The following is a 24,449-nucleotide window of genomic DNA, read 5'->3' as shown; positions in this document are numbered from 1 at the left end:
TATAATACTGATTACACCTATATATTGCCTTGATTTTAGTTTTTTAATTTTATTTTGTTTATAATATTTTAATTTAAAAATAAAAAGTACATGAGCAATGAAGATATTTGGTGATGGCAACAATAATGATTATAATAATATTTTTTAAAAAAAATGTTTACTGAGAATAACCAAATGCAACATGAACATTTTCTATTTTCTTAATGTTCCCAAGATGTTACAAACCAATCCATCATGACAGAACAGGAGCAATTTCAATGGAATTTATCCGGAGAACAGTTTGCGGCTGAATGACAACTGGGGGGAAAAAAGAGAGGAAAAATTCAATTCAGGACATGGCTTTACAAATGAATTACTTTATAACTTGCCATAAAGAGCTAAATAATTCCATGACTGATCACAGGATATACATCTTAAAGGCTGCTTGTTTCTGGCACTGAGAAATAAACCATCACTTTGGAAGAATACTTTGCTAAATGTATTTGTTAAAATACATTGTTTTATCTTGTTAACATGTATAGAATCACATGCAAAATTTGGAGCTATTGGAAAGGAATTTCCTTGCTTTAAAATTTTTTTAAATTCAGTGAAATCTAAATCAGGTATAATTAAAGGATACTATGCTAAAAGTCCAACAAACTAACAGCAACTGTGCAACATTGGCTGATTTCTGATATTTAAGTAGGGTTAAACTTAATTTTTGAATAAGAGACTATTAGGAAGTTATCTGAAGGACCATCTTTCATAGGTACATCTACCTAACTCATAAGAGTGGGGAGGCAGGATATGTTATGAGTTCCCTCCATTAAGAGCCTTCTTGGTGGTAGCTCCCTCCCAGTGGAACATTATCCCTGCAGAGATAAGATTCCCCCCCCCTTGATACTCTTTTGAAAGGCCTTGAAGACATGGGTTTACCAGCATGCCTGGGGTCCCCAGGTGAGATAGAGGCCATTAAGTGATCTGATTGTTGTTGCCAGGGGATTGAAGATTTATTCCAATTCTGTAAGCTTTCTGGGGTTCCCATGAATAGGGCAGCGATATACATTTTCTCAATAAATACAATAAATCAAAATAAATCAAAATAAATCAAAATAAATCAAAATAAATCAAAATAAATCAAAATAAATCAAAATAAATCAAAGAATTACAGCCTCAATTAAAAAAAAGCTGAAAGAGGCCAACAAAGAGCTATATCTGCATTGTTGTTACAACAACATGACCCCAAATAAAATGTTTTATCTTGTTAACATGTATAGAATCACATGCAAAATTTGGAGCTATTGGAAAGGAATTTCCTTGCTTTAAAATTTTTAAATTCAGTGAAATCTAAATCAGGTATAATTAAAGGGTACTATGCTAAAAGTCCAACAAACTAACAGCAACTGCTTGCAATATTGCAGGTTCAAGTCCCACCAGGCCCAAGGTTGACTCAGTCTTCCATCCTTTATAAGGTAGGTAAAATGAGGACCCAGATTGTTGGGGGCAAAAAGTTGACTATGTATATAGTATACAAATGGATAAAGACTATTGCTTGACATAGTGTAAGCCGCCCTGAGTCTTCGGAGAAAGGCGGATATAAATGCAAAAAAAAAAGTTGCCAAGGTTGGAGACCCCTGCTCTAAACCATGGTCAGAATATGTCCCAGTTTATGGAATAGGACAACTTGCCACAACTCACAGTGGCCAATAATAATAAAGTCAATCTAGAATTACTATAATACTATAATTTCAACGAAACGTGGTCACCAATATTAATGATTAATACAGTGTTGAATGGTCCCACAGTGAGTTGTCCCACAGTGAGTTGTCCCACAGTGAGTTGTCCCACAGTGAATTGGTCATGACAAATAGTCAGAGACCCATTAGTTTATGTGCAAACATAGCCTCAGTGCAAAATAAGAGAGAATCTTTCTGGCTATGGAACCACAGTTATTAAAAATGATACTGGTTTGCTGAACCGTAGTAAAAATGTAAAAAAAGTTGCCAAGGTTGGAGACCCCTGCTCTAAACCATGGTCAGAATATGTCCCAGTTTATGGAATAGGACAACTTGCCACAACTCACAGTGGCCAACTTGCCACGGCCAACTCACCACGGTGAACTTGTCACAGGACAATTCAACAAATACAAAAGTTAAATTAATTTCAATGGAACAGTGGCCAATAATAATAAAGTCAATCTAGAATTACTATAATACTATAATTTCAACGAAAACGTGGTCACCAATATTAATGATTAATACAGTGTTGAAGTCCCACAGTGAGTTGTCCCACAGTGAATTGTTCATGACAAATAGTCAGAGACCCATTAGTTTATGTGCAAACATAGCCTCAGTGCAAAATAAGAGAGAATCTTTCTGGCTATGGAACCACAGTTATTAAAAATGCTCTTTGGAAATTTGGTGCTAGTATTTTCTTATCAGTTTGAAACCTTAAAACACAAGCATTTTAATTGGATGATCTTAATTGTACTAATATATTTGATCATTTTTATAACAGATTCATTATGTTTTTATTAAATGGTATATAATACTGATTACACCTATATATTGCCTTGATTTTAGTTTTTTAATTTTATTTTGTTTATAATATTTTAATTTAAAAATAAAAAGTACATGAGCAATGAAGATATTTGGTGATGGCAACAATAATGATTATAATAATATTTTGGTTCATCCTAATTAGTTTTAGTTTTTAATTTTATTTTGTTTATAATATTTTAATTTAAAAATAAAAAGTACATGAGCAATGAAGATATTTGGTGATGGCAACAATAATGATTATAATAATATTTTTTTAAAAAAATGTTTACTGAGAATAACCAAATGCAACATGAACATTTTCTATTTTCTTAATGTTCCCAAGATGTTACAAACCAATCCATCATGACAGAACAGGAGCAATTTCAATGGAATTTATCCGGAGAACAGTTTATGCTGAATGACAACTGGGGAAAAAGAGGAAAAATTCAATTCAGGACATGGCTTTACAAATGAATTACTTTATAACTTGCCATAAAGAGCTAAATAATTCCATGACTGATCACAGGATATACATGTTAAAGGCTGCTTGTTTCTGGCACTGAGAAATAAACCATCACTTTGGAAGAATACTTTGCTAAATGTATTTGTTAAAATACATTGTTTTATCTTTTTAAAATGGCAAAAAAAGAAAGGGAGATATTTGTGTTGCAGTTCTTAAAACTCAAATCATCCCCCCCTTTATATACAGTTCTTTCAATGATTACAGCAATTATTTGCCTTAGACAGGTTTAGATAAAAAAATTTATGTATGTTTTTCATCTTACTTTTTCTCGTCTCATAACTCTTCCTTCGACGGGACTTCACGTTAACTCTTGGCCAAGACTCAGTCTTCTCTATAACAGTGGCTTCCACGCGGGCTAGGTCCTTTCTTTATAACAAATCGAGAGATTAAAAAAAACCTGAAAGAGGCCAACAAGAGCTATATCTGCATTGTTGTTACAACAACATTTTGAAATATACATTTATGATTTTAGAAGGTAACTCATTTCTCCAGGAAATTAAAACAAAGTGGACAATTGCTGGTCAAGAAGGAATGTTTCAGAACAAGGAAACAAGATGAATTAGATTGTGTTCAGTATACTAAATCAACGGACACCACATTTTAATGAGCTTTTAAAGCATTTTTTACAACCTCTTGGCCAAGAGTTAAAAATGCTTTTAAAAGCCTGTGGTGATCAGTCAACTCAGCTGGGATTGCCAGAGAAAAAAAAGTTTTAAAGGTTCCTCTGGCAATCCCAGCTGAGTTGCCTCATTGCCAGAACCTTTTAAAAGCATGTTTTCTACAAGCTCTTTCGGCTGAAGAGGTTGTAAAAATGCTTTTAAAGGCTGTGGCGATCAGGCAACTCAGCTGGGATCGCCACAGGAGCCTTTTAAAAGCTTTTTAACAACTTTCGTTAGCTTTTTTTTTTACTTTTAAAGGCATTTTTTCAGCCGAAGAAAAATGCTTTTAAAAGTAAAAAAAAAACCTTCCGACGATTGCACGGCTCAGCTGGGGCAGTGTTTTTTACTAACAGTTCTCCGAACCACCTGCCGCCATCGCTATCAGATCGGGAGATCCGGTCCGAACTGGGAGCATTTCACCCCTGTACCCAACCTAACCCATTCAATCTGCTACCCTCCACAGTTATGGTGTTACAGCACCCTTCATCTCAGTAGCAGCAGATGAAAAGAGAAAGGGCTATAGTGGCGCAGTGGTTAGAATGCAGTATTGCAGGATAATTCTGCCCACAGCCACGAGTTCGATCCTGAACCGGTTCATGGTTGACTCAGCCTTCCATCCTTCTGAGATCGGTAAAATGAGGGCCCAGATTATTGGGGTCAATAAGTTGACTTTGTATATAGTATACAAATGGATGAAGACTATTGCTTGACATAGTGTAAGCCGCCCTGAGTCTTCGGAGAAAGGCGGATATAAATGCAAAAAAAAAAGTTGCCAAGGTTGGAGACCCCTGCTCTAAACCATGGTCAGAATATGTCCCAGTTTATGGAATAGGACAACTTGCCACAACTCACAGTGGCCAATAATAATAAAGTCAATCTAGAATTACTATAATACTATAATTTCAACGAAACGTGGTCACCAATATTAATGATTAATACAGTGTTGAAGTCCCACAGTGAATTGTTCATGACAAATAGTCAGAGACCCATTAGTTTATGTGCAAACATAGCCTCAGTGCAAAATAAGAGAGAATCTTTCTGGCTATGGAACCACAGTTATTAAAAATGCTCTTTGGAAATTTGGTGCTAGTATTTTCTTATCAGTTTGAAACCTTAAAACACAAGCATTTTAATTGGATGATCTTAATTGTACTAATATATTTGATCATTTTATAACATTATGTTTTTATTAGTCCATAATAGATTTTGCTTTCAATGGTTCTTTTAATTCAGTGTTTTACATCAGATTTTGAAAGGAACAGAAAAATAAGGAACATGGGATTTGATTCTCCCTGGTGAGGAGAATTCGTAACCTTTTACAGACCGTTTGTTTTGATAAGAAGCCCCAGATCCTTGAATACTTAAGTTCCTTCTTTTCTGCACACATCCTTCCTCAGCTGCTTTTGAGTGCTTGGTAAAATCCTTTCTAAAGCCTTTCGAACTCCTTTTCAGCCCAGTGCACATGACTCTGAAAAGATTCAGCATGACTGAATGACCCCAAAGCATGCCTTACCCCAGGAGAGGCTTTCCCAGCAGTGTGAAGTTATCAGCCCCCACCAACAGTACCTGGGACGGAAGTAAATAATGCATGTTAATCATCATATTACAAAATATGTCAGAACGTTACCAAGGCAATCGTGGAAGATGCACCCTTAAATCTGCACTTTGGTTTTCTCACTCTGGTAGTTGAAAGACCAGGATGAAATAGGGGATTGCCAAATAAATACCGTTTAGGACAAAAAATGTGTTTTCCCCCCACATCTCTGGGACATCCAACAGCAGACAATGAGTGATAGCAAGCTTCACCGTTTTCATGCATGACATGACTTCTTTCAGTGCTGTAGAGACAACCACACATTTTGAAAAGAAAGAAGGAAATCACCCTGCTGGACACCTGTTTGTTCCTGGGGTTCTGACAGCTCAGAATCAATCTGAAGGAAATAGTACGGAGAGCTTCCTGATGGGACCATGAATATCATGATCTAGCGGTTAAGGCACAAGACTAAAAATCAGGAGATGGTGAGTTCTAGTCCTGCCTTAGACATGAAAGTTGACAGGGTGGGCCAGTCCTTCACTGTTTTCATGCATGACATGACTTCTTTCAGTGCTGTAGAGACAACCACACATTTTGAAATATACATTTATGATTTTAGAAGGTAACTCATTTCTCCAGGAAATTAAAACAAAGTGGACAATTGCTGGTCAAGAAGGAATGTTTCAGAACAAGGAAACAAGATGAATTAGATTGTGTTCAGTATACTAAATCAACGGACACCACATTTTTAATGAGCTTTTTAAAGCAAAATTCTAAAATGAAGATTCCTTTTTTTTGTTTCCTGCCCACAAAACTGAAATGATGTGTGTGTATCAGTCCATAATAGATTTTGCTTTCAATGGTTCTTTTAATTCAGTGTTTTACATCAGATTTTGAAAGGAACAGAAAAATAAGGAACATGGGATTTGATTCTCCCTGGTGAGGAGAATTCGTAACCTTTTACAGACCGTTTGTTTTGATAAGAAGCCCCCAGATCCTTGAATACTTAAGTTCCTTCTTTTCTCTCCCTCTTGGTTCTAACTGCAACTCTCTACTATTTCAACTTGCTTTTTTTAAGGATGGTCTAAATACAATGAAGTTACTACGGCAATTCCCTTCTTTTCTCTCCCTCTTGGTTCTAACTGCAACTCTCTACTATTTCAACTTGCTTTTTTTAAGGATGGTCTAAATACAATGAAGTTACTACGGCAATTCCCTTCTTTTCTGCACACATCCTTCCTCAGCTGCTTTTGAGTGCTTGGTAAAATCCTTTCTAAAGCCTTTCGAACTCCTTTTCAGCCCAGTGCACATGACTCTGAAAAGATTCAGCATGACTGAATGACCCCAAAGCATGCCTTACCCCAGGAGAGGCTTTCCCAGCAGTGTGAAGTTATCAGCCCCCACCAACAGTACCTGGGACGGAAGTAAATAATGCATGTTAATCATCATATTACAAAATATGTCAGAACGTTACCAAGGCAATCGTGGAAGATGCACCCTTAAATCTGCACTTTGGTTTTCTCACTCTGGTAGTTGAAAGACCAGGATGAAATAGGGGATTGCCAAATAAATACCGTTTAGGACAAAAAATGTGTTTTCCCCCCACATCTCTGGGACATCCAAGAGCAGACAATGAGTGATAGCAAGCTTCACTGTTTTCATGCATGACATGACTTCTTTCAGTGCTGTAGAGACAACCACACATTTTGAAATATACATTTATGATTTTAGAAGGTAACTCATTTCTCCAGGAAATTAAAACAAAGTGGACAATTGCTGGTCAAGAAGGAATGTTTCAGAACAAGGAAACAAGATGAATTAGATTGTGTTCAGTATACTAAATCAACGGACACCACATTTTTAATGAGCTTTTTAAAGCAAAATTCTAAAATGAAGATTCCTTTTTTTTGTTTCCTGCCCACAAAACTGAAATGATGTGTGTGTATCAGTCCATAATAGATTTTGCTTTCAATGGTTCTTTTAATATCATGATCTAGCGGTTAAGGCACAAGACTAAAAATCAGGAGATGGTGAGTTCTAGTCCTGCCTTAGACATGAAAGTTGACAGGGTGGGCCAGTCCTTCACTGTATCCAGGTCGGCCTCAGAGACAGACTAAACACCCCACAGGCCGGATCCAGACTGTGGACTTTGAGTTTAACACCCCTGCTCTAATACAAATTCCAAAGGTTATAAAGTTTTGTTGCCGAGAAGGAACAAGTGGACTTCCAAATAACAGAACAGACACTGTGTACTCAGAAATCTTAATAAAAAACCAGCCGCGTTCACACGATACAATGACATCCATAGAAAAGAGGGGAAGGGATGTCCCTGCATCATAATATCATTGAAGAAATGGTGTGAATTATATCATTTCTCACATTGTGGGTTCTTATGGACACCTATGCATGAGAAACTAAGAATTAATTACGACGAAAGGACTCAGCCGCTGAATGTAACCCAGACAACATATGAAATTTTGTCCAACTTAGGGTTTAATAATCCTCCACTTTTAAGATATTATTGCAATAACCTTTGTGCTAGTCAATTTTTCCTGCTCAGTTTTTTCTGTTAAATTGTAAACAACACAGAAAAATCCAGAAATTGAATTTCTACAAAGGGCCATAGGTAAAGATAAGTTACAAGAAGTCATGATTGTGTCCTGTGGTTAAATTATATCTGATTCGTTTCCCAAATACACACTAGTGGGGAAAAACACAAGAAGCAGCAGAGATATATGGGTCAAATAGTTCCACTCTGCAGCTGCCCATCTTTGTGTCTAGAACCAGAAAGCAAGATTAACTTTCTAATTGGCCTTTCCATTTAAATCCAGATGAAATAAGGATTAATGTAAAGAAGAACAATCTGAGGAAACCTTTTACTTACTTACCTTTTACGAACCTTGATTCCAACTATAACTAAATTATTCCAAATTGTAATATTTCAACAGAATACAAGACAATACAGTTCATCTCAGTGGCATCTTTTATTATTTTATATGAATCTTCAATTATCCAGACTGTTTTATTGTTAAATGGATTAGTCTGGGCATTGAAGTATGCATCAGAATTATGTTTACAAATCAGAGCAGATGTATATGTCAATGTATAATTAAAACATGTCTGGATAGGAGCAGAATAAATCACTTTAAAAAGATCTTACGCATGGAAGTCCTGACTAAAAGATGATAGTGATTAGTTTGGTTTGAATTAGGCAAATAACGAGGTTTTAGCTCCTACAGAAATGGCTGGGGTTGATGTGAGGGGTTTTCCAAAGTATACAGAGGGCAACAGATTCAACCCAAATCAAAGTAAGTATATTTTATAGTGCCACAGGGACATGGAGACATCAATTGAAAAAGTGAAATGCCCACATGAGCTAACAAAGAGCCCTCCAACCCCAAAAATTTAATGGAGGAAGTCAGAATTAGTTGTGTGAAGGAAGCCAGGTGTTCACTTTTTAGAAGGTGTCAGTGTTGAGAAAGTTCTCAGATTGAAGACAATACTTTGTCTACAACAGCAACTGGTGGCTTGCAGGCTGGATGCATCACACACAGGCCACGCCCACCCCAGCTCCGCGAATGGAAAAATGTCACAAAACATCACGTGATGGCAACGTGAGCTTGACACCTGTGGTCTACTATGATAGAGCTGTTAAGCCTCTTTTCTGTGTTGGGTGTGTTCAGCTTGGTCAGAGGAAGAGCTGAAACCTGGATAGCATGATTTGAAATTATTTTATATATTAAAATGTATTTTTGTTTGCAGTTAGAATGGACCCATGATATTCTAGAAAATAAATTAAAGATAAACCAAGCCATCCCCCAAAACTGTTGTTGGAACAAAAGTATGAATAGAGCATATTTATCATTGTGGTGTCAAGCCCCAAATGTTTGTCAAAGCAGTGTTTGCCACACTGTAATACTCATTTCAGAGCTTTCCAAAGTATACAGAGGGCAACCCAAATCAAAGTAAGTATATTTTATAGTGCCACAGGACATGGAGACATCAATTGAAAAAGTAAAATGCCCACATGAGCTAACAAAGAGCCCTCCAACCCCAAAAATTTAATGGAGGAAGTCAGAATTAGTTGTGTGAAGGAAGCCAGGTGTTCACTTTTTAGAAGGTGTCAGTGTTGAGAAAGTTCTCAGATTGAAGACAATACTTTGTCTACAACAGCAACTGGCGGCTTGCAGGCTGGATGCATCACGCACAGGCCACGCCCACCCTAGCTCCACAAACGGGAAAAATGTCACAAAACACCACGTGATGGCAACGTGAGTTTGACACCTGTGGTCTACTATGATAGAGCTGTTAAGCCTCTTTTCTGTGTTGGGTGTGTTCAGCTTGGTCAGAGGAAGAGCTGAAACCTGGATAGCATGATTTGAAATTATTTATATATTAAAATGTCTTTATATATCAAAATGTGCTGTTCAATTACACCTTACAAGGCTGTAATATGTTTTCAATAAATCTTATTCTGGAATTCCTGGAGAAAGCCGCTAAAACTGAGGTCTCAACCCTGTGATGACCCAGGGCAAGGGCACAGAGGCAACGTGACAAACTCACAGAATCTAACGTTGTGAGTCACCTTAATGAGGAAAAGTGGATGGGGCTGAAAACTGTGTGGCAAGTAGTATAGGTGGTCCTCTTTAGCAACTGCGTCATTTAACGACTGTTCAATTATGACAGTGAGAAAAATATGACTTTACCAACAATCCTCACGTTTAAGGCCTCTACAGGTCTGTAAAGCAAAGGAAAGGTGAAGTACGATCATAAGTACAATCATGGTTTCATTTAGTGACTGTTTCACTTAATGTCCAAATTGTGTGTCTCAATCGTGGTTGCTACCCGAGGACTACATGTATTGGTAAAGGGGGAAGAGTTAGAGGCTCCAAAGCCTTGAAAACATCAATAGGGTTGGTGGTAGCATGAAAGTCATGAAAAAAGAAGGATATAATAGAGATCTTAACAGAGGATCTAATTGTTGCCAATAGGGATCTGTAGCACTAAAAGTGCTAGTATAGGCCAGTATCTGACACCAAAGGGCACACAACACTGCACTGGCTGATTGAGAGTTTAGGCAGCAGCTAAAGGAACTTGCACTAGTAAGAAAAGGACAAAGTAAGAGAAGCAAATTGGAATAGTAGAGTAAGAGGCACAGAAATTCTAACTTTAGAGAAACTGAGGTACACTGTATGTATTATTTAACTTCAGTATAAAGAAGTGGAAGCTTAGATAAAAGCCTGGATTAATGGAAACAGGTAAGATGGCTATTAGTACTTCTCCACTCCTATCTTGCCTTTGAACAACACCCACAGGTCCATCAGCAACCTTTCTTCCACAGCTCATCATTTACCACTTAATTCTTTTTCTCCTTGGAATGCCATTTGAATCTTAAAAGGGTCCCCCGATCATCCTTTTCTCTCTAGCCATCAGCAGAAAACCATTTTGATGTTCTCACAAATAGCTCCCAGCAGTCATTCTTTAATGTTTTTAGCTCTGTCTCCTTGCGTCTACTACAGTATTTACTCCCCTGTCACAGGACATGCACTCCGGCAGGAGATGCTAACAAGTAGCTAATGACATGGTGAGATGGAGGCAGACGTGTGTGTTATGTTATGAAAGAATGTTCTTTCTGTGCCAACTCAGTAAGCTCAAACTGCCCAAGGAGCTGCTGATCCAATTCTACTTTTGTTCAGTTACTCTAGGACTGAAACAGATTCACACAGATATTTTTCAGAGTTCTGGGGCTATGATTCTCTTTGCATATGTATAACTCTTTATATGTCTCTCAGGAAGTTTTATTTAGTTATTTACCTATTTATCTATCTATGTATTCATTCATTCATTCAATTTCTATAGCATCTGTTGCAGCAATGTTAACATCTAAAAGGTGCCAGTGACAGCTGTTTCTGTACCTTTGATTGCAACATGTGCAAACCAGCTTTAATGAGAAGCCTGCATAGTAAGAGAATATGAAAATTTTGACTATAATTTAAATTAGCGATGGCCCATTGATAAACCATCTTCTCATGCTATAGTCTTTGAGCAACAGGTATGAATTGCTTTATTAATTATATAAAATCAATGAATATAAATATTTTAAAAGAAAAAAAGCCATGGACACAGGCTGGTTCATTAAAAAATCCATGAGACTTGTTTAAGTGAAAAACTAACAAGCTTTACCAACACAATTTTCATAATCTATTCTCTCCCTAATGACAGCATCACTATCGATATCACTGAAAAAAAAATAAAACAAATACAGATATACTTAGCTGTTGCTCAGTTTTTCTGTGTAAATTTCATCAGTTCCCAGAGATATTGGCACCACAACATTTAAATCGTTCCAGATACACTTATGGATACATTAGTGCAGTTTAATGGGAACAAACCAGTTCTAATAAATGCTGTAAAAGCTGGTAGAATGACATTATTAAATATGAAAACGACACTTCTGAATATTGCGAAAGCACTCTGGCAGCCAAAAATTTTGTAGTGCATGACTGCATTTTAGGCGCTTAGCAACTAGTTCACATTTACAGCTGGTTGAAGCATTTATGCAGTCATGTGATCAAAATTTGTAATTTTTTTTGCCAGTTTCCAGCAAAAAATGCCCCTTTGGGAAAATACAGTAGGTTCATACGATTCACTCAGCAATCACTGTAAAACTGGTTGTAAAATCAGGTCCAGTCATGTGGATGCCTTGACTTATAACTGGTGGGCTTTATGATTGAAATCCCCGCCCCAATTGTGCTTGTGAATCAAAGACTACCTGTAGAGTCAGTTTAAGGAGAAAATAGGAGAGCATATCTAAATCCGAAATTAATATATATTTGAATTGCAAAGGGGCTTATAACAGGGATGAAATGCTACCTGTTCAATCCGGTTTGTCTGAACCAATATTAAAAAATGATACTGGTTTGCTGAACCGGTAGTAAAAAATGTAAAAAAAAAAAAAAAAGTTCCGATGATCAACTGAGTGATGCGCGATCGTCGGAACTTTAAAAAATTTTTTAGCATTTTTTTACTATCGGTTCTCCAGAACTTGTATTTAAAAAAGCTTTAAAAGGTTAAAAAAAAAGTTTGGTGCCCACTGCACATGCGCACACACAGCTCACGTTTGGTGCATGGCGTGCTTGTGCAGCCAGCGAACCAGTAGTAAACCGGTTCAGATTTCACCATTGGCTTATAACAATAGATGCTATGATAAATGAATAATGAAGTATTATAAACATTGCTCACCATTTGCTTTTTAATGGAGCTCAGCTCCAATTTGCTGATAGGTAATACTGCCAGAATCTTTATCAGATTCTGTGAGAAGCTTGTCTCCAAGTATATCAAAACACTATTCACTTGTACTGTAATGGCGAGCCATCCTGTAGTTTACTTATTTTTTGTTTGAGTGACATACAAACCTGTTCCAAAAACAATTCATGATGTTTGGCAAAAACATCAATTTAAAATCATAGTTTTAAATCAGTTTGTGAATCCTGGCATGTATTAACCATCACACAGTTGTATCCAAATCCATAATCTTACCTTATTTGGGGTTTGTTATACTCTGCTTATTTCTTCTGAGCATTGATACAAGAAATGGAAAAAAACAAACCAGCAATTGTTCATGAGTACTTTCCTCCTCCTCTAAACCAGGGGTCTCCAACCTTGGCAACTTTAAGACTTGTGGACTTCAACTCCCAGAGTTCCTCACCCAGCTTCAGCTGGGAGTTGAAATCCACAAGTCTTAAAGGGCCTCTGGTGGCGCAACAGGCTAATGCAGCCTATTATTAACAGCAACTGCTTGCAATATTGCAGGTTCAAGTCCCACCAGGCCCAAGGTTGACTCAGCCTTCCATCCTTTATAAGGTAGGTAAAATGAGGGCCCAGATTGTTGGGGGGCAATAAGTTGACTTTGTATATAGTATACAAATGGATGAAGACTATTGCTTGACATAGTGTAAGCCGCCCTGAGTCTTCGGAGAAGGGCGGGATATAAATGCAAAAAAAAAAAAAAGTTGCCAAGGTTGGAGACCCCTGCTCTAAACCATGGTCAGAATATGTCCCAGTTTATGGAATAGGACAACTTGCCACAACTCACAGTGGCCAACTTGCCACGGCCAACTCACCACGGTGAACTTGTCACAGGACAATTCAACAAATACAAAAGTTAAATTAATTTCAATGGAACAGTGGCCAATAATAATAAAGTCAATCTAGAATTACTATAATACTATAATTTCAACGAAAACGTGGTCACCAATATTAATGATTAATACAGTGTTGAAGTCCCACAGTGAGTTGTCCCACAGTGAATTGTTCATGACAAATAGTCAGAGACCCATTAGTTTATGTGCAAACATAGCCTCAGTGCAAAATAAGAGAGAATCTTTCTGGCTATGGAACCACAGTTATTAAAAATGCTCTTTGGAAATTTGGTGCTAGTATTTTCTTATCAGTTTGAAACCTTAAAACACAAGCATTTTAATTGGATGATCTTAATTGTACTAATATATTGATCATTTTATAACATTATGTTTTTATTAAATGGTATATAATACTGATTACACCTTTATATTGCCTTGATTTTAGTTTTTTAATTTTATTTTGTTTATAATATTTTAATTTAAAAATAAAAAGTACATGAGCAATGAAGATATTTGGTGATGGCAACAATAATGATTATAATAATATTTTTTAAAAAAAATGTTTACTGAGAATAACCAAATGCAACATGAACATTTTCTATTTTCTTACTGTTCCCAAGATGTTACAAACCAATCCATCATGACAGAACAGGAGCAATTTCAATGGAATTTATCCGGAGAACAGTTTATGCTGAATGACAACTGGGGGGAAAAAAGAGAGGAAAAATTCAATTCAGGACATGGCTTTACAAATGAGTTACTTTATAACTTGCCATAAAGAGCTAAATAATTCCATGACTGATCACAGAATATACATCTTAAAGGCTGCTTGTTTCTGGCACTGAGAAATAAACCATCACTTTGGAAGAATACTTTGCTAAATGTATTTGTTAAAATACATTGTTTTATCTTGTTAACATGTATAGAATCACATGCAAAATTTGGAGCTATTGGAAAGGAATTTCCTTGCTTTAAAAATTTTTTAAATTCAGTGAAATCTAAATCAGGTATAATTAAAGGGTACTATGCTAAAAGTCCAACAAACTAACAGCAACTGTGCAACATTGGCTGATTTCTGATATTTAAGTAGGGTTAAACTTAATTTTTGAATAAGAGACTATTAGGAAGTTATCTGAAGGACCATCTTTCATAGGTACATCTACCTAACTCATAAGAGTGGGGAGGCAGGATATGTTATGAGTTCCCTCCATTAAGAGCCTTCTTGGTGGTAGCTCCCTCCCAGTGGAACATTATCCCTGCAGAGATAAGATCCCACCCCCCCCAATACTCTTTTGAAAGGCCTTGAAGACATGGGTTTACCAGCATGCCTGGGGTCCCCAGGTAAGATAGAGGCCATTAAGTGATCTGATTGTTGTTGCCAGGGGACTGAAGATTTATTCCAATTCTGTAAGCTTTCTGGGGTTCCCATGAATGGGGCAGCGATATACATTTTCTCAATAAATACAATAAATCAAAATAAATCAAAGAATTACAGCCTCAATTAAAAAAAAAGCTGAAAGAGGCCAACAACGAGCTATATCTGCATTGTTGTTACAACAACATGACCCAAATAAAAATGTTTTATCTTTTTAAAATGGCAAAAAAAGAAAGGGAGATATTTGTGTTGCAGTTCTTAAAACTCAAATCATCCCCCCCTTTATATACAGTTCTTTCAATGATTACAGCAATTATTTGCCTTAGACAGGTTTAGATAAAAAAATTTATGTATGTTTTTCATCTTACTTTTTCTCGTCTCATAACTCTTCCTTCGACGGAACTTCACGTTAACTCTTGGCCAAGACTCAGTCTTCTCTATAACAGTGGCTTCCACGCGGACTAGGTCCTTTCTTTATAACAAATCGAGAGATTAAAAAAAACCTGCTTACTTCCTAATAAATAGATATTTCCTTTGAAAAATTAAGCAATGGCAAAAGAAGCTATTTATTTACTGCATTTATTTTCTCAGAGAACTTTCTCAAGATAGCTTACAAAACAAACAATAACACAAAGCATATATAGAGATAACATCAAAGAAATAATACCAGAAAACAGTAGACTACAACAACATTTTGAAATATACATTTATGATTTTAGAAGGTAACTCATTTCTCCAGGAAATTAAAACAAAGTGGACAATTGCTGGTCAAGAAGGAATGTTTCAGTTTCAAGGTACCTGGAAACCTCACTTAAAAGGATTTCAGAGTCTAGGTTGGGGTGGGGTCTTGGGGAAAGGGTGAGAAAAGTTACTAAGAGCTGCAGTGGGCTTTCTTCATCCTTCAGGCATAATGAGGCTTGATGGAAAACCTAGTTCAAAACAAGCAATATATTGAGCATATTTAAAATTCAATTAGGAGACGACTTCCAGCAGTTGGGGAGGTCATTTGGAGCATGTACTGACATGCTTATCAGATACCAATCTGCAGCCAATCTGTTGCTTATACACTCATTTTCAAAAGCTTTCAATTAAAAAGCAGCATCACAAAGGGGAAGTTTGGGTATCTGGCATAAAGCTAACTGTGAATTATAGTTTATCTTTGAGAAAGTCCACCCATCAGTGGTTAATTCGCCTAACCACAGTAAATGGAACTATGGTTTTTGTCCATGGATGATCAACAGTATTTCAATAACCTTCTGAAAATGTTTTAAATTTCTTTATCACATCTTTTCATTCCTCCTTCCGTTTTATAGTATATAAAACTGCAGGGGGAAAAAAAGAGCGATTGCCAAATCACAGGCTACAAATATACATCTGTTCATTCAAATCCCTGTGTGTTTTGCATGCTGTCCTGTAAAATGTTGTCATCTAACCAAGGGTTCAGCTACCTCAGGGTGGTACCATTCTGTGGCAGGCAAGCAGGCAGGCAAACAGGCAGGGAGATGGTGATGATTGCTCTACTGATTGCCAGCCTTCCTTGGACATAGCAATCAGGCATTCAAAAAGTCCCAACCAGCATAAAGGAGCACCTATGGAGATATTCAGTTATCCAGATCATGGTTGTTCCAAAGGTGCTTTTCCAAATGGCAACTGGATTTTCTTGGTTTATTCCTTGAAAATGTTTCGCTTCTTATCCAAGAATTCTTCAGTTCTGACTGAATGACCCCAAAGCATGCCTTACCCCAGGAGAGGCTTTCCCAGCAGTGTGAAGTTATCAGCCCCCACCAACAGTACCTGGGACGGAAGTAAATAATGCATGTTAATCATCATATTACAAAATATGTCAGAACGTTACCAAGGCAATCGTGGAAGATGCACCCTTAAATCTGCACTTTGGTTTTCTCACTCTGGTAGTTGAAAGACCAGGATGAAATAGGGATTGCCAAATAACAGGCTACAAATATACATCTGTTCATTCAAATCCCTGTGTGTTTTGCATGCTGTCCTGTAAAATGTTGTCATCTAACCAAGGGTTCAGCTACCTCAGGGTGGTACCATTCTGTGGCAGGCAAGCAGGCAGGCAAACAGGCAGGGAGATGGTGAGTTCTAGTCCTGCCTTAGACATGAAAGTTGACAGGGTGGGCCAGTCCAGGGGTGAAATGCTCCCGGAGCGGACCAGATCGCACGATCCAGTAGCGATTGTGGCTAGTAGTTTGGCGATCTGGTAGCAATGGAGACCCGGGTGTCATTACTTCCTGGTTTTAACCAGGAAGTAATGTGTTTTTTACCTTCTGTGGATGCACAGAAGGTTTTGCGCATGCCCAGGTCTGCATGCACATGTGACGCACACATGCATGCACTTTCGAACCAGTAAGGAAGATAAGTAGATTTCACCCCTGGCCAGTCACTCTCTCTCTCAGTCCATTATATCAGGCTTGGGAGACAAGCTGGTTACTCATTTCCTCTTGTAATTAATGGATCAACAGTTGGTTGATTTGGAAAAAAAAACAGACCCTAAACTTGCAAAAAAATACTAGGAAGAAGAAAAATTTTCTGTTCTCCAGATGCACTGGGGCTTGGTGGTTCCAAAATTCCTAGCCATTTTTCTGCAAATTCTGGGAATTATAATCCCAAGATACTGGAGGAGTGCCAAATTGTTAATGCAGACTTTTTGTTCATTTCACTAACCAGCCGGCAAAATTTCATGCTCCCATGATAGTTTCTTGCAAGATTTCCTTCTATTTCACACCTGTTATGTTACTGAGTTAAATGATGCATAAATATCCAGGGATGTCTCTTCAAAATGAAAATTAAACGGGTAGAATAGAGGAAAAGTTCTTCCCATTGCTAAATTATTCCAAATTGTAATATTTCAACAGAATACAAGACAATACAGTTCATCTCAGTGGCATCTTTTATTATTTTATATGAATCTTCAATTATCCAGACTGTTTTATTGTTAAATGGATTAGTCTGGGCATTGAAGTATGCATCAGAATTATGTTTACAAATCAGAGCAGATGTATATGTCAATGTATAATTAAAACATGTCTGGATAGGAGCAGAATAAATCACTTTAAAAAGATCTTACGCATGGAAGTCCTGACTAAAAGATGATAGTGATTAGTTTGGTTTGAATTAGGCAAATAACGAGGTTTTAGCTCCTACAGAAATGGCTGGGGTTGATGTGAGGGGTTTTCCAAAGTATACAGAGGGCAACCCAAATCAAAGTAAGTATATTTTATAGTGCCACAGGGACATGGAGACATCAATTGAAAAAGTAAAATGCCCACATGAGCTAACAAAGAGCCCTCCAACCCCAAAAATTTAATGGAGGAAGTCAGAATTAGTTGTGTGAAGGAAGCCAGGTGTTCACTTTTTAGAAGGTGTCAGTGTTGAGAAAGTTCTCAGATTGAAGACAATACTTTGTCTACAACAGCAACTGGCGGCTTGCAGGCTGGATGCATCACGCACAGGCCACGCCCACCCTAGCTCCACAAATGGGAAAAATGTCACAAAACATCACGTGATGGCAACGTGAGTTTGACACCTGTGGTCTACTATGATAGAGCTGTTAAGCCTCTTTTCTGTGTTGGGTGTGTTCAGCTTGGTCAGAGGAAGAGCTGAAACCTGGATAGCATGATTTGAAATTATTTATATATTAAAATGTCTTTATATATCAAAATGTGCTGTTCAATTACACCTCACAAGGCTGTAATATGTTTTCAATAAATCTTATTCCGGAATTCCTGGAGAAAGCCGCTAAAACTGAGGTCTCAACCCTGAGATGACCCAGGGCAAGGGCACAGAGGCAACGTGACAAACTCACAGAATCTAACGTTGTGAGTCACCTTAATGAGGAAAAGTGGGGGATGAATGGGGATGGGGCTGAAAACTGTGTGGCAAGTAGTATAGGTGGTCCTCTTTAGCAACTGCGTCATTTAACGACTGTTCAATTATGACAGTGAGAAAAATATGACTTTACCAACAATCCTCACGTTTAAGGCCTCTACAGGTCTGTAAAGCAAAGGAAAGGTGAAGTACGATCCTAAGTGCAATCATGGTTTCATTTAGTGACCGTTTCACTTAATGTCCAAATTGTGTGTCTCAATCGTGGTTGCTACCCGAGGACTACATGTATTGGTAAAGGGGGAAGAGTTAGAGGCTCCAAAGCCTTGAAAACATCAATAGGGTTGGTGGTAGCATGAAAGTCATGAAAAAAGAAGGATCTAATAGAGATCTTAACAGAGGATCTAATTGTTGCCAATAGGGATCTGTAGCACTAAAAGTGCTAGCATAGGCCAGTATCTGACACCAAAGGGCACACAACACTGCACTGGCTGATTGAGAGTTTAGGCAGCAGCTAAAGGAACTTGCACTAGTAAGAAAAGGACAAAGTAAGAGAAGCAAATTGGAATAGTAGAGTAAGAGGCACAGAAATTCTAACTTTAGAGAAACTGAGGTACACTGTATGTATTATTTAACTTCAGTATAAAGAAGTGGAAGCTTAGATAAAAGCCTGGATTAATGGAAACAGGTAAGATGGCTATTAGTACTTCTCCACTCCTATCTTGCCTTTGAACAACACCCACAGGTCCATCAGCAACCTTTCTTCCACAGCTCATCATTTACCACTTAATTCTTTTTCTCCTTGGAATGCCATTTGAATCTTAAAAGGGTCCCCCGATCATCCTTTTCTCTCTAGCCATCAGCAGAAAACCATTTTGATGTTCTCACAAATAGCTCCCAGCAGTCATTCTTTAATGTTTTTAGCTCTGTCTCCTTGCGTCTACTACAGTATTTACTCCCCTGTCACAGGACATGCACTCCGGCAGGAGATGCTAACAAGTAGCTAATGACATGGTGAGATGGAGGCAGACGTGTGTGTTATGTTATGAAAGAATGTTCTTTCTGCGCCAACTCAGTAAGCTCAAACTGCCCAAGGAGCTGCTGATCCAATTCTACAGAGGAATTATTGAGTCTGTCATTTGCACCTCTATAACTGTCTGGTTCGGTTCTGCAACCCAACAAGAAAAACACAGACTTCAGAGGATAATTAGAACTGCAGAAAAAATGGTTGCTACCAACCTGCCTTCCATTGAGGACCTGTATACTGCACGAATCAAGAAGAGGGCCGTGAAAATATTTGCAGATCCCTCGCATCCTGAACATAAACTGTTTCAACTCCTACCCTCAAAACGACGCTATAGAGCACTGCACACCAGAACAACTAGACACAAGAACAGTTTTTTCCCGAAGGCCATCACTCTGCTAAACAAATAATTCCCTCAACACTGTCAGACTATTTACTGAATCTGCACTACTATTAATCGTTTCATAGTTCCCATCACCAATCTCTTTCCACTTATGACTGTATGACTATAACTTGTTGCTGGCAATCCTTATGATTTATATTGATATATTGATCATCAATTGTGTTGTAAATGTTGTACCTTGATGAACGTATCTTTTCTTTTATGTACACTGAGAGCATATGCACCAAGACAAATTCCTTGTGTGTCCAATCACACTTGGCCAATAAAATTCTATTCTATTCTATTCTATTCTATTCTATTCTATTCTATTCTATTCTATTCTATTCTATTCTATTCTATTCTATTCTGATTTAATGATACATTTATGGCAAAGTAATCTTTCAGATTAACACAGGGAGAAAAGATGATTGCTAACATGAAGCCTACCTTTTCCATTCTGATTCTGTCTCCACATTCAGCAGGTATGTGGTTTTCAATTAAAATCAAGTCTTCACTGGTTATTTTCCACTGTCTGCTGGCAAAGTGAACAACTGCAAACAGTCTTCCATATTGTCCCGTGGCAATTAACTCATTCACATTCTGTACAATCTCTGGAAGAAAATTAGTGAGTTAAACTTAGTTATTGACTAATTAAGTTTATTTATTACATTAATATCCCACATTTTGTTCAGGAGCTCAAGATGGTACCTAGACTTTTCCCTCATCTGATTCCTCCCCCAACCCTAACCCCTCCCCTCCGGCCACACAAGACTTGAGATAGTTTAGGCTAAGAGAAAGTGATTGGTTCCTTTTATGGCTGAAGATGTAAAACCAGGGTCTTCCCATTCCTAATTGGGAACATTTTAAATTATAGGCCAGCATGGCTCTCTAAACAAAATATATGTATTGAGATGAGTGTGGGAGAATAATTGCCTTGAATGATTAGCCTTATTATCAGGGGTGAAATGCTACCGGTTCGGCCCGGTTCACTGGAACTGGTAGCGATGGCAGCAGGTGGTTCGGAGAACTGCTAGTGATGGCAGCGTGAGGCTCTGCCCACCCATTCGGTTTTCATTACTTCCTTTCTGCATGTGCAGAAGGGTCCACCTGTGCGTGTGCACTTCCAAACCGGTAGGGAAGGTAAGTAGATTTCACCCGCCTATTACGTATCTATAGTACTGCTTTTCTTATACTTTAAAAAAATTGATTCTAAAGCAAACTTTAAGATAAGGGGAAATGCACATTGCTCTGAGTCTAAAGCCAGGAAGGGCTATAGGCACCTTGACTTGTGAGCATCTCCTCACAAAAGCTACACCATTTCTTGGGTTGGCATTGTCAAGTTCAAGTCCCACCAGGCCCAAGGTTGACTCAGCCTTCCATCCTTTATAAGGTAGGTAAAATGAGGACCCAGATTGTTGGGGGCAATAAGTTGATTTTGTATATAATATACAAATGGATGAAGACTATTGCTTGACATAGTGTAAGCCGCCCTGAGTCTTCGGAGAAGGGTGAGATATAAATGCAAATAAATAAATAAATAAAAAAGGTAGTCCTTGACTTACAACAGTTCATTTAGTGACCATTTGAAGTTATAATGGCACTAAAATAAGTGACTTATGAAGTTTTTCATACTTAAGACCATTGCAGCATCCCCATGGTTACATGATCAAAATTCAGATGCTTGGTAACTGACTCATGTTTATGACGGTTGCCGTATCCCAGGATCATATGATCACCTTTTGCGACCGTCTGACAAGCAAAATCAATGGGAAAGCCAGATTCACTTAGCAACTGTGTCACTAACGTAACAGTTGCAGTGATTCAGTTAACAACTGTGGCAAGAAAGGTCATAAAATGGGGCAAAATTCACTTAACAAACATCTCATTTAGCAACATAAATTGTTGCTGTTGTTATTTGTTAAATTGTGTCCGACCCATCACGACTCCATGGACAACGTTCCTCCAGGCCTTCCTGTCCTCTACCATCCTCTGGAGTCCATTTAAGCAGCAACATAAGTATTGGGCTCAAAATTGTAAGTCGAAGACTAACTGTATTTTGAAGTCACTTCCAGTGAGGAATGACAAACTGAGATATTATGGCTGAAAGGTAGCTGGATACTGGATCCAGACTGCCAAAAATTCTCTCTAGATGGGAAATCTTTAGATTACCTATGCATCCTCCAGACAGCTGTTTTTGGTGAGCAAAAATTGCTATTTATTGGTCTCTTGCAAACGGTTGGGAGTCATGTGATTCCATTGTGCTCTGAATCATTAATCTAGCCTTTTAGGGGGTCTCAAAGTTCAACCAAACCATCTTTTTAATCACTTTGGAGCTTCCCCCTCACCTTATTGTTTGTTAAAGTTAAAAAAAACCTTCAGAACTGTAAGTTTGGCACTTGCTGGGTGTTTCTCTTCAATTCATTTAAAAAGAAATAAAATTATACATATACGGTTTTAAGAAATTTTCTTTTTTGCAATACACAGCAAAAGGGTTATTACAGTCTTGATTTTAGAAAGTTTTTTTGTAAATGGATTAAGGATTCAGATGAATTTGAATTAAAATTTTTTTGAAGTTAATTAAAAAGACCCTCTCTCATGAGAATTATTTTTTTACTTATATAACAAACTGATTAACAAGTCTTTGAAAGTTTGGACATTACAGGGCACCAGATGGCTACTTTAAAGGAAATATTTGACACTTGGGTCTCAAGCTGTTTAACTCTGCAATGGAATCAAAAGATGTTATTGAAGAGGAACAAGCTTCACATACAGAAACATGAATCATAAAACATGATTATAGGAGAAGCAGAAAGAGAAGAATGAATTACCTAACCCAAGGGTCTGCAAACTTGGTTCCTTTAAGACTTGTGGACTTCAACTCCCAGAGTTCCTCAGCCAGCTTTGCTTTGCTGGCTGAGGAACTCTGGGAGTTGAAGTCCACAAGTCTTAAAGGAGCCAAGTTTGCAGATCCCTGACCTAACCAATTCCGAAATGCAATAGGATTTTTGCACTGGCAGGGAAGTCAATCTCCAGTCAACTCCTTGATTATACAGTAGAACAGGGATCTCCAACCTTGGTCCCTTTAAGATTTGTGGACTCCAACTCCCATAGTCCCTCAGCCAGCAGAACTCTGGGAGTTGAAGTCCACAAGTCTTAAAGGGATCAAGGTTGGAGACCCCTGCTGTAGAAGGCCCCCTACTTTGTGTTGGACAACTCACACTTTTCCAAGTAGAATGTTTCAGTTTCAAGGTACCTGGAAACCTCACTTAAAAGGATTTCAGAGTCTAGGGTGGGGTGGGGTCTTGGGGAAAGGGTGAGAAAAGTTATTAAGAGCTGCAGTGGGCTTTCTTCATCCTTCAGGCATAATGAGGCTTGATGGAAAACCTAGTTCAAAACAAGCAATATATTGAGCATATTTAAAATTCAATTAGGAGACGACTTCCAGCAGTTGGGGAGGTCATTTGGAGCATGTACTGACATGCTTATCAGATACCAATCTACAGCCAATCTGTTGCTTATACACTCATTTTCAAAAGCTTTCAATTAAAAAGCAGCATCACAAAGGGAAGTTTGGGTATCTGGCATAAAGCTAACTGTGAATTATAGTTTATCTTTGAGAAAGTCCACCCATCAGTGGTTAATTCACCTAACCACAGTAAATGGAACTATGGTTTTTGTCCATGGATGATCAACAGTATTTCAATAACCTTCTGAAAATGTTTTCAATTTCTTTATCACATCTTTTCATTCCTCCTTCCGTTTTATAGTATACAAAACTGCAGGGGGGAAAAAAGAGCGATTGCCAAATCACAGGCTACAAATATACATCTGTTCATTCAAATCCCTGTGTGTTTTGCATGCTGTCCTGTAAAATGTTGTCATCTAACCAAGGGTTCAGCTACCTCAGGGTGGTACCATTCTGTGGCAGGCAAGCAGACAGGGAAACAGGCAAACAGGCAGGGAGATGGTGATGATTGCTCTACTGATTGCCAGCCTTCCTTGGACATAGCAATCAGGCATTCAAAAAGTCCCAACCAGCATAAAGGAGCACCTATGGAGATATTCAGTTATCCAGATCATGGTTGTTCCAAAGGTGCTTTTCCAAATGGCAACTGGATTTTCTTGGTTTATTCCTTGAAAATGTTTCGCTTCTTATCCAAGAATTCTTCAGTTCTGACTGAATGATGGGGAATGGAAGGATTGATAAATCCGTTTTTGGGACAACATAAAGAAGGCGTTTGGAAATTTGTTTGCCGCTCAAGGAGCCGATGGCTGAAGATTTTTCTCTATGGCTTGAGGAAGAAGCTGGTAAATAGGATGGGAAACTAACTGATTCAATTTCTTTCTCTATCCCCATGGTAGAAAAGCTAATAAAAGCCGCCTCTGGTGGCTCAGACTGCTAAGACAGTCTGTTATTAACAGCAGCTGCTTGCAATTACTGCA

At 37.9% G+C, this 24,449-nt stretch overlaps 1 protein-coding gene across 1 annotated transcript; it reads right to left on the bottom strand.

Annotated features, from left to right (window-relative positions):
• Positions 1-24,363, bottom strand: MRPL21 (mitochondrial ribosomal protein L21). Its single transcript, XM_058159303.1, has 5 exons — positions 24,261-24,363; positions 20,454-20,617; positions 16,493-16,545; positions 15,120-15,223; positions 1-297 (listed from the first exon to the last, which is right to left on the bottom strand). The coding sequence occupies exons 1-5, from the start codon at positions 24,361-24,363 to the stop codon at positions 233-235; spliced, it is 489 nt and encodes a 162-aa protein (XP_058015286.1). The 3' UTR covers positions 1-232.
• Between the last annotated feature and the right edge of the window lie 86 nt (positions 24,364-24,449).

Source organism: Ahaetulla prasina, chromosome 1, assembly GCF_028640845.1.
Source record: "Ahaetulla prasina isolate Xishuangbanna chromosome 1, ASM2864084v1, whole genome shotgun sequence".
Classification (NCBI taxonomy): domain Eukaryota; kingdom Metazoa; phylum Chordata; class Lepidosauria; order Squamata; family Colubridae; genus Ahaetulla; species Ahaetulla prasina.
Note: the sequence above shows the minus strand (reverse complement) of the source record. Positions and strands in the feature narration are given on the sequence as shown.

Excerpts from the sequence above, each read along its gene's own strand:
- MRPL21 (XM_058159303.1), bottom strand. The coding sequence starts at position 24,363 with ATGGGGATAGAGAAAGAAATTGAATCAGTTAGTTTCCCATCCTATTTA. Across the intron at positions 20,618-24,260 it reads AGCCATCGGCTCCTTGAGCG|AGATTGTACAGAATGTGAAT; the intron begins GCAAACAAATTT and ends ATTTTCTTCCAG. Across the intron at positions 16,546-20,453 it reads ACAGAATCAGAATGGAAAAG|GTACTGTTGGTGGGGGCTGA; the intron begins GTAGGCTTCATG and ends CTTCCGTCCCAG.